We start from the raw sequence: 10,395 nt of genomic DNA on the forward strand, positions 1-10,395 counted from the left end.
CTTGGAAGTCGTCTGGATTTCTTAGAAGTCGTCTGGACTTCTTAAAAGTCGTGTGGTCTTGTCTACTCAAGTGGAATCCAAGCTTGTCTTTGTAGAGGAATGATCTATAATAGTTTTGTTTGTGGTCTGTTTTGTGAATTGCATGTCTACTCTTTTAGTTGTGAATTTTTTGTAAAATCAGTAATAATGTTTTCCAAGATGTATTAAATGTGCTAACAATGTGTTTACACATTTACAAATCAATGAAATAATAGACTTCAGTAGCCTTTTTCTTATCTTTGGATCTCTCATATGCAATAATAAACTCCAATGGCCTTTTTCTCATCTTAATAAACAAGAATGTTGGTAGCTTTATATTGATACAACATTTTAAGAAGTATTTTAACTCTTCTTCCAACTCATAACAATAGTCATCATTATTGTCTATAACAATAATACTTAAGAGATGGAAACAAACAATAGTAACTAGTCAAAGCATATCATATTTTATTATAAGTTTGCGTTGAAAAACTTAGTCAAATTTAGTAAAACTAAGGGAGATAACATATTTTGTAAATATGAGTTTTACATATCTTGAAGTTACTTATCACTCTTAAAAATACAAGTTATTCAAAAACTAACGTAGAAGACTTAAAAACTAGCGGAGAAGACGCGAACGACTTCAATCTAAGTTGTCCAGACGACTAAACTATACGTCGTCTAGTCAACATAGAGGTTATTTTTGCAATTGACTTTGAAATCTGTTATTTCGGACGACTGAAAAATAAGTCGTCTACTATTGTTTGGCTAAAAAAAAAACTCCAAAAAAGCTAGACGACTTACATTTCAGTCGTCATAGGTTAGTTTTGCATTTGACTGGATAATTTCAGAAGTTTGACTTTTCTGGACGACTTACATTTCAGTCGTCTAATGAAAATTAAAATAATAATATTTTTTTAAAAGTAGACGACTTACAGTTAAGTCGTCATAGGTTAGTTTTGCAATTGAAAAAAAAAACTTCAAGATTTAATTATATACAGACGACTTATAATTCAGTCATCCACGAGACGACTGAAATGTAAGTCGTCCAGGATTTACGAGGTTTGACCAGAATCTCAGAAAAAAATCCTGGACGACTTACAAGTAAGTCATCTCGTGGACGACTGAAGTATAAGTCGTCTGTGTATAATTAAATTTTGAAGTTTTTTTTTCAATTGCAAAACTAACCTATGACGACTTAACTGTAAGTCGTCTACTTTTAAAAAAATATTATTATTTTAATTTTCGCCAGACGACTGAAATGTAAGTCGTCTGGGGAAGTCAAACTTCTGAAATTATCCAGTCAAATGCAAAACTAACATATGACGACTGAAATGTAAGTCGTCTAGGTTCTTTGAAAATTTTTTTGAAACCAAACAAAAACAAACGACTTAACTTTCAGTCGTCTCAGGTTACAGATTTCAAAGTCAATTGCAAAAATAACCTCTGCGTTGACCAGATGACTTCCAGGTAAGTTGTCTACAGCCAGACGACTTCCCAAGTAAGTCGTCTGACGAACAGATCTGGAAAAAAACTCGATGTCATACCTTAAATTGGTGAGATAAGTTCCTTAGCATACATAAGGCTTCTCCAAGCACACAGAATCACAAACGAAAGTAACCCACCCAGAATCGTTAGCTTCTATGACTCTATGAACCATAAAAAAATTAGAATTAAAATCTTGGGTATTTTTAGCTCATTGTGGAGAGAAAGTGAGAGATATGTTGTGTTTAGTTCACAAGAATGGAAAAAGAAGAAGGGTAAATCGATTTTGGGAGCATTAAGAGCTTCAAATTGGTTGTTCATGGTGGTTGTGATATTGATGACAAAGACAATCTTGTAATTACTTGAAGATGATGAGGGTGAGAGAGTAAAAATGTCATTTTCGAAAAAAAAGAAAAAAAAAATTGATGGCATTTTCGTAAATTATATGAACTTGTTGGGTGAATAGGGCAAAACCAATTTTCAAAAAAAAAGGAGGTTAGTTTTGTGTTTGACTTTAAGTTATAGGTCAATTCTGCAAAAAGCCCAATATTGTTCTCCTTTCTTTTCAAGTTGACTTAAATAGAAAAAAGTTTTAAAAAAAAGAATATTATGAATAAAATTTCTGTAGCTTATCTGAAAAAGTTTTTTTTCAGCTTTATGTTCATAGTTGAAATAGTTAAAATGGATTTACAATCACCAATAACTAACAAGTAATTATTATATAATTTGCAAGTAACAAATAATAAAATGAGACAAGTAATTTATAAATACACTATTTTTAGCAAGTATTTGAAACTGTAGGTAACTTATTTTAACAGATCAAGTGCAAATCCAAAATTATATTATTTGTACAAATCAAATTGAATATGAAATATACTGAAAGAGATAATTATAATTTTTCAATTTAATTTAGATATTTTTAATTTAGTAAAAAGGAGAGAAGACAGTCTCTACATATTGGGCTGATAGCCAAATTCAAATTTTCTTTAGTATCTTACAGTTTAAAACGGGCTAGAAAGTGGGCCTAAGCCCAAAATCATGTGCGACAGAAACCCTAGCGTCCACCTATAAAATGTTATTTGCGCAGTGAGGAGAGACGCCTTCGAGATCTTACGCAAGGAGCAGAAATGGCGGTCCCGTTGCTAACGAAGAAGGTCGTGAAGAAGAGGTCTGCCAAATTCATCAGGCCCCAGAGTGATCGCAGAATCACCGTCAAGGTACCAACTTGTTTGTTCGCCTTCATTGCTAGCTCATTTTAAACTTTCTAGCTGGTAATCGAGGTGAAACATTATCGCTATACGTTGCTTTGTTGAGATTGATGATAGCTTTGTTCTTCCGGAAATTTTAGCTTCGATACTTAATAATAAGTGTTCGATTTGTGTTTGTTTTCTCGAATTGATTGGACTATTGATCTTGGTTTGAGTAATAATAATTTTGCTGAAAGGATGAGCTTTTTTTTTATAGTTTCAATCTTCATTTGCATACGTATAATGCCCTTAGGTATCTGGTGGCTAGGATTTAAATATTGTTTCTGGTCACTTCGTTTTTCTAGGGCATAAAGTAAAATCTCTTACAGGTCTTGCGACACAGTTTGCTTTAGTTCCATAAGCTTACTGTTACTTTAACCCTGTTTACATTTCAGATTCTCCAACAATGTATGGTTTCTTTTTGTATCTGACGCTGTTTGGGTTTTGTTACTGTGTTCAGGAAAGCTGGAGGAGGCCAAAGGGTATTGATTCCAGGGTGAGGAGGAAGTTCAAAGGTGTCACCTTGATGCCCAATGTTGGTTACGGTTCTGACAAGAAGACCCGTCACTATCTCCCCAACGGCTTCAAGAAGTTCGTTGTTCACAACTCTGCTGATCTCGAGTTACTCATGATGCACAACAGGTACATACTCTCCTCGAAACCATCTCTGATATATTATTGTTAATGCGGCATTCTAATGGTATGTTTGGCTTGGCAGGACTTACTGTGCGGAGATTGCTCACAATGTATCAACAAAGAAGAGGAAAGCCATCGTGGAGAGAGCTTCCCAGCTTGACATCGTCGTTACCAACAGGCTTGCTAGGTTGCGTAGCCAGGAAGACGAGTGATAGATGAAAGCCCTATGTTTCTTTTATCTGTCATTATTGGCAATTTCTCAGTTTATCATAACTTCACCATGCGGATTACTGAATGTTTTTTTTTATCGTCGTTTCTGGTTTTAATATATGACCAATTCAGAATCTTTTCGTACATTCGACAAAGTATTATACACAGCGGGTTTTCCTTATTAGCGAATCGTAACTAATTCGAACGAAACTTCAAACCTTTTTTACTCCTCAAATTTGAATAGCAACGTTACTTTCGAAATACATGGTTACGTTGATTCAGGCTGTGATTTTTCTGTCTTGTAAGAGATGCAGCGTATCTACGTTTATACAAAATCCAAACACAAACTAGGACTGTTACAGTCTGCTACTAACAATACAGAAGCATCGTTACTGAGATAAAGAATACAACTCAAATCATTGAACCGGATCTTGAACCATGTGATTTGGTTAAACCATTAGTTAACCGAACTCCAATCTATATTTGTTTATTCGCCAATGTTGAGTATCGCAGAAATGATGAGAGGCGCCATTTTTCAAAGATTTAGATTTCGAGCATTCTCCCTCCCCTGCCTTGATTCTTACGTTGTTCATGGGAGTTGCTACAGAACCTTCTCAGCTGCCACAGAGCTCCGGAGTCGCGAAGTTTCGATATGTAATCACTTGCAAAACCGTAGACTCGACGAGGCTCGAGATGTTTTTAACCAGGTTCCGTCTCCTCGTGTGAGTCTCTACACCAAGATGATCTCTGGATACGCGAGGAGCAACAGATTGGTTGATGCGTTGAATCTGTTCGACGCAATGCCTGTGAGAGATGTTATCTCGTGGAATTCGATGATAAGTGGCTGTGTGGAGTGTGGGGATATGGATACCGCAGTGAAGCTGTTCGATGAAATGCCTGAGAGAAGCGTTGTTTCCTGGACAGCGATGTTGAATGGGTTTCTTAGGTCGGGGAAGGTTGAGCAAGCGGAGTGGTTGTTTTATCAGATGCCTGTGAAAGATACTGCAGCTTGGAACGCCATGGTTCATGGGTATTTACAGCTTGGTAGAGTAGACGATGCTTTGGAGTTGTTTGAGCGAATGCCTCGGAAGAATGTGATTTCTTGGACCACAATGATCTGTGGGTTGGACCAGAATGAAAGGAGTGGAGAAGGTCTTGTTTTGTTCAAGAACATGCTGGGTTGTTGCATTAAGGCGACTTCAAGAACATTCACTTGTGTAATCACTGCTTGTGCAAATGCTCCAGCGTTTCATATGGGTGCACAAGTTCATGGTTTCATCATCAAGTTGGGGTTTTTATCTGAGGAATACATGTCTGCTTCGCTTATAACGTTTTATGCAAACTGCAAAAGAACAGAGGATTCAAGGAAAGTTTTTGACGAGAAGGTTCGTGACCAAGTTGCTGTGTGGACTGCTCTATTGTCAGGTTATAGTCTGAACAAAAAACATGAAGATGCCTTAAGTGTTTTCTCAGAGATGTTGAGAAACAGTATCTTACCGAATCAGTCAACATTTGCTAGCGGATTAAACTCTTGCTCTGCTTTGGGATCATTGGATTGGGGTAAGGAGATGCATGGCGTTGCAGTGAAACTTGGTTTAGTAACTGATGCCTTTGTGGGTAATTCTCTAGTTGTCATGTACAGTGACTGTGGAAATGCAAATGATGCCGTTATGGTGTTTACTGACATCTTAAAGAAGAGCATTGTCTCTTGGAATTCAATAATTGTTGGCTGCGCGCAGCATGGACGTGGTAAATGGGCCTTTGTCATATTCGGTCAAATGATTAGATTAAACAAAGAGCCAGATGAGATTACTTTCACTGGCTTGCTCTCTGCTTGCAGCCACTGCGGGTTTCTACATAAAGGAAGAAAGATTTTCGAATACATGTCAAGAGGACCAAATCACATCGATAGAAAGATTCAACACTACACTTGTATGGTAGATATCTTGGGAAGAAGCGGGGAACTGAAAGAAGCAGAGGAGCTTATCGAGAGCATGCTTGTGAAACCTAATGAAATGGTTTGGTTGGCTTTACTCAGTGCTTGTAGGATGCATCATGATGTTGACAGAGCCGAGAAAGCTGCTGCTGCCATTTTTCAGCTGGACTCAAAATCAAGCGCTGCTTATGTCTTGTTGTCTAATACATATGCTTCTGCTGGTAGATGGTCGAATGTATCGAAATTGAGAATAAAGATGAAGCAGAAGGGGATAATGAAGAAAACGTGGGAGCAGTTGGGTTGTGTTTAAAGGGAAAAAGCACGAGTTTTTCTCAGGTGATCGACCAGATAGCTTGAGAATATATGAGAAGTTGGAGTTTCTGAAAGAAAAGTTGAAGGAGCTTGGCTATGTACCTGATTATAGATCTGCTTTACATGACGTTGAAGACGAACAGAAGGAAGAGATGTTGTGGTATCACAGTGAGAGGCTTGCTATTGCGTTTGCGTTGGTTAATACAGTCGAAGGAAATGCAGTCACAGTTATGAAGAATCTACGAGTTTGTGAAGATTGTCACGCAGTGATTAAGCTGATCTCAAGAGTTGTGGGACGTGAGATTGTTTTAAGGGATCCAACTCGGTTTCATCATTTTAAGGATGGGATATGTTCTTGTGGGGATTATTGGTAGACAAGCGACCAGAGAAGGTTACAACTTTGATTCTGTGATGTGAGAAACTTTAAATTTTACTAAAATATGGTTATGATGTCAAATCTACAAGTCTATTCGAAATCCAGTGAAGGAGCATTCTGAGCGTGAATTAAAAGGATGTGGCATGCTGCTTCCCGAGAACGGTCAAGCCCTGGGTAACCGACCTTGTAATGGAAACATTCTTCACAAGTTGGTGGAGGAAACACAAGCAACAATGCTGACTTTGGAGGCCATGACACCGAACACAGCCAAGAGTGTGGAGACAGCGCTGTAGGGAGAAATCCAGATACTCTTTCACATGTTTGTGAACTGATGAAGAAAATGTTGTTAATGATGGATGCCATGAGACTGAGCAAAGTGACGAACTTGTAGTCAGCGTTGTAGAGGCACTGAGAAACAGCAAGCGAATGCGGGTAAAAACAGAATACTCTTTCATAATTTAAATTACTGGTCATCTTTTGGTGCAGATTACGTGAAAACATTGAAAAAAGTATGTAGGGACTTGGTGATATATGGCGTTGATTAAGTCATCGAATAGGACAACTAGCGTGTGGAAAAACCGGAGAACAACAACGACGAAACTGCTAGCCAGGACGAACGTGAGGCTATGATACTATCTCCTCTGATATTTTATCTTTCTATTCAGAATATAAAATCACGAAGCTGCCTCTGAGTTTCCTACACACACACTCTCTCTCTCTCTCCCTATGGCATCTCCATCTTCTTCATCCTCCTCTTCTCCCAATTGGCGATACGACGTCTTTCCGACCTTTAGAGGAGAAGACATCCATAAAAACTTCCTCAGCCATTTTCTCAAGGAGCTGGAAAGGAAAATGATCGTTGCTTTCAAAGACATGGAGATGAAGAGAAGCCAGTCTATCTGGCTCGAGACTGTACAGGCCATTAGAGAATCGAGGATTGCAGTGGTCTTGTTCTCCAAAAACTACGCATCTTCAAGCTGGTGTCTGAATGAACTGTTGAAGATCGTGAGGTGCAAAGAGGAGTTGGGCCAAATCGTGATTCCCGTTTTCTACGGTTTGGATCCTTCCCAGGTGAGGAACAGAACGGAGACTTTGGGAAGATCTTTAAGAAGACTTGCCAGAACCAAACAAAAGAAGTGAAAAATCAGTGGCAGAAAGCGTTGACTGATGTAGCTAATATCCTCGGATTTCATTCTGAGAACTGGTAATAATTAAATCAATTTATTAATCTTGTTATAAAAAAACTAGAATTTTATTGTATCGAAAAAATTTAAATAAGGGCAAAATTTTATACCCGTAGGAGAAGATAATACTGATAACAAGAGAGGATGTGTTATTAGAAGGAAAAAGAACGGTGTGTTTACAATCGATCGAAACGATCGTTTATATAGAAGAAAAATTCACTGTGCAAATAGTGCAGCGGGCTCCACATCTTTTTATTTTCAACAATTTCGGTGGCTGCTTTTTCTGACTTTCATAACACTCCCCCTTGGGGACCGGTGTCACTATCCACTCTCGCTTAACGTCTTTGTTGCCTCGTTAAAAACCTTTCTAGGAAAACCCAATGGGAAAAACCGTAGTAAGGTAAAAAAGTACAACTACGTAAGCTCCCCCTCGAATGAGCAGTCATATATCCTTCTGATGACGCATTCCAATGTTATGGACATGTTTTCTGAACACCGAAGTCGGAAGTGATTTTGTGAAGAGGTCAGCTGCATTGTCGCATGATTGGACATATCTTACTTCAATCTCTTTCTTCTTCACGAGCTCTTGAGTGTATGAGAAGAACTTCGGATGAATATGCTTCGTTCTATCGCTTTGATATATCCGTCATTGTTTGAGCAACACATGCTGCATTATCTTCATATAAATAGTTGGCTCTATATTTTTGTCAATTCCACTGCTTGAACAGATGTGTCGGCTTATTGATCTTAGCCAAACACATTCTCTACTTGCTTCATAGAGTGCAATGATCTCAGCATGATTTGAAGAGGTAGCCACAAGCGTTTGTTTCTGAGAACGCCAAGATATAGCAGTGCCTCCGATCGTAAAAACATATCCTGTTTGCAATCGGGATTTGTGTGGATCTGAAAGATATCATGCATCTGCAAAACCAACAATTTGACCATTTGAATCTTTAGGGTAAAATAAGCCTAAATCAATAGTCCCTTGTAGGTAACGAAAGACATGTCTAATTCCATTCCAATGTCTTCGTGTTGGAGATGAGCTAAATCTTGCTAGAAGATTAACAGCGAATGATATATCAGGCCGTGTACAATTTGTAAGGTACATCAACGCTCCAATTACACTTAGATATGGTACTTCCGGACCAAGTATCTCTTCTTTTTCCTCAGGTGGTCGAAATTGATCACTTTCAATGTTAAGTGATCTGACGACCATCGGAGTACTAAGGATATTAGATTTATCCATATTAAAGTGTTTCAACTCTTTTGGTGTATGTAGATTGATGTACAATATACCATTTTGAAAATGTTCTATTTGAAGGCCAAGACAATACTGTGTCTTTCCGAGATCTTTCATCTCAAATTCTCCTTTTAGATATTCTGATGCCTTTTGTATTTCCTTCTGAGTTCCAATAATATTTAGATCATCAACATATACCGCGATTATCACAAATCCGGATGTTGTTTCTTGATGAAAACACACGGGCATATAGGATCATTCACATATCCTTCTTTTGTTAAATGTTCACTGAGACGATTGTACCACATACGTCCAGATTGTTTTAACCCATAATGATCTTTGCAATTTTATTGCACATAACTCTTTAGGTTGGAACTTAATGCTTCTGGCATTTTAAATCCATCAGGGATTTTCATGTAGATATCAGTATCTAATGATCCGTTAGATAAGCTGTAACAACATCCATGAGACGCATCTCAAGATTTTTATCAGCGGCTAGACTCATCAGGAATCTAAATGTGATCGCATCCATTACAGGAGAATATGTTTCCTCATAATCAATATCAGGTCTTTTGATAAAATCCTGGGCTACAAGGCGAGCTTTATACCTTGTAATCTCATTTTTCTCATTTCGTTTTCGAACGAAAATCATCTGTACCCAACTGGTCTCACATCTTCAGGTGTGAGTACAATAGATCCAAACACTTTTCGTTTGTTAAGTGAATCAAGTTCGATTTGTATTGCTTCTTTCCATTTATTCCAATCATGTCTCTTTTTGACATCTCATATATGGATTTCGGTTCTGGATCATCGGTATCTTCATTTACCTCATTTGACATAAGATATGATAAAACATCACCAATGTCATCATTTTCATTCATTTTCCATATATTTTATTATGGATGTAATTAATGGAAATCTCATGATTTATCTTTCGATTAATGTGCTATGATTCATCAGAGTAAGTCCTTATCATTTATTTCTTCCAAATATATTTCTGCTATTGGGGCTTGATATTTCAGATTATCTTCTGTTTCTGTCTAGGATTCTGATACTGAGAACCAACAGGTCTACCATAGCTTCAGGCGTGTTTTTGGCTCTCGTGTGTCATCCTCCTTTTCTTGTTCATTTGGCATTTTGATACGAGCAGGAGCATTTGCAGCTGGTATATGAGATTTAGTTATGGCTTGGTATCTGCAAATGAATCAGGTAGCTGGTTAGCTATACTCTGTAAATGCATAATTCGTCTAACTTCTAGTTCTGACTCTTTAGTAGGAGGATCAAAGATATAACCATGATGGTACACTCCATTTTATATCACTTCCAACATTTTGTTTTTCCCCTTAGAACTGGGAATACATTTTCGTCAAAATGACAATCAGCCAAAACGTGCTGTAAAGACGTCACCAGTTGTGGTCTAGGATCTATTAATTGATGAGAGTCACAACCAACATATATTCTCAACCTTCTTGTGGTCCCATATTTGTTCGTTGTGGTGGTGATACAGGCACATATACTGCACAACCAAAGATTCTTAAATGAGAAATATTTGGTTCTCGACCAAACGCTAATTGTAGTGGGGACTATTGTTGTATGCACTCGGTGATGGAATGAGTTTTCTGCGTGCAAAATAGCATGTCCCCATATAGAGGTTGGAAGTTTGATTCATGATCAATGTCTTGATTGCAGACTGTACTTTGAACCATTTGCAGTGAGCCACAGATGGCTTAATTAATCAGATTTATGCCATA

The 10,395-nt window shown here is 37.7% G+C and overlaps 2 protein-coding genes and 1 non-coding gene across 3 annotated transcripts; all 3 read left to right on the forward strand.

Moving 5' to 3' along the window:
- Window positions 1-2,560: 2,560 nt before the first annotated feature.
- On the forward strand, window positions 2,561-3,777 carry LOC106411507 (60S ribosomal protein L32-1). Its single transcript, XM_013852284.3, has 3 exons — window positions 2,561-2,720; window positions 3,211-3,392; window positions 3,469-3,777. The coding sequence occupies exons 1-3, from the start codon at window positions 2,631-2,633 to the stop codon at window positions 3,596-3,598; spliced, it is 402 nt and encodes a 133-aa protein (XP_013707738.1). The 5' UTR covers window positions 2,561-2,630; the 3' UTR covers window positions 3,599-3,777.
- On the forward strand, window positions 2,992-3,142 carry LOC125604264. Its single transcript, XR_007336088.1, has one exon. It is a non-coding gene; the product is annotated as a small nucleolar RNA F1/F2/snoR5a (small nucleolar RNA).
- A 68-nt stretch (window positions 3,778-3,845) lies between the features above and the next one.
- Window positions 3,846-7,682, forward strand: LOC106411215 (pentatricopeptide repeat-containing protein At5g46460, mitochondrial). Its single transcript, XM_048774723.1, is given in 3 exon segments — window positions 3,846-5,818; window positions 5,820-7,424; window positions 7,521-7,682. Coding segments are annotated over 2 exon segments (2,124 nt in total). The 5' UTR covers window positions 3,846-4,093; the 3' UTR covers window positions 6,219-7,424; window positions 7,521-7,682.
- The last annotated feature ends 2,713 nt before the right edge of the window (window positions 7,683-10,395 follow it).

Source organism: Brassica napus, unplaced genomic scaffold (assembly GCF_020379485.1).
Source record: "Brassica napus cultivar Da-Ae unplaced genomic scaffold, Da-Ae ScsIHWf_4;HRSCAF=7, whole genome shotgun sequence".
NCBI classification, from domain to species: Eukaryota; Viridiplantae; Streptophyta; class Magnoliopsida; order Brassicales; family Brassicaceae; genus Brassica; species Brassica napus.

Coding starts and splice junctions, on each gene's coding strand:
- LOC106411507 (XM_013852284.3), top strand. CDS start 2,631: ATGGCGGTCCCGTTGCTAACGAAGAAGGTCGTGAAGAAGAGGTCTGCC. Junction 2,721..3,210: donor ATCGCAGAATCACCGTCAAG/GTACCAACTTGT, acceptor TACTGTGTTCAG/GAAAGCTGGAGGAGGCCAAA. Junction 3,393..3,468: donor TTACTCATGATGCACAACAG/GTACATACTCTC, acceptor TTGGCTTGGCAG/GACTTACTGTGCGGAGATTG.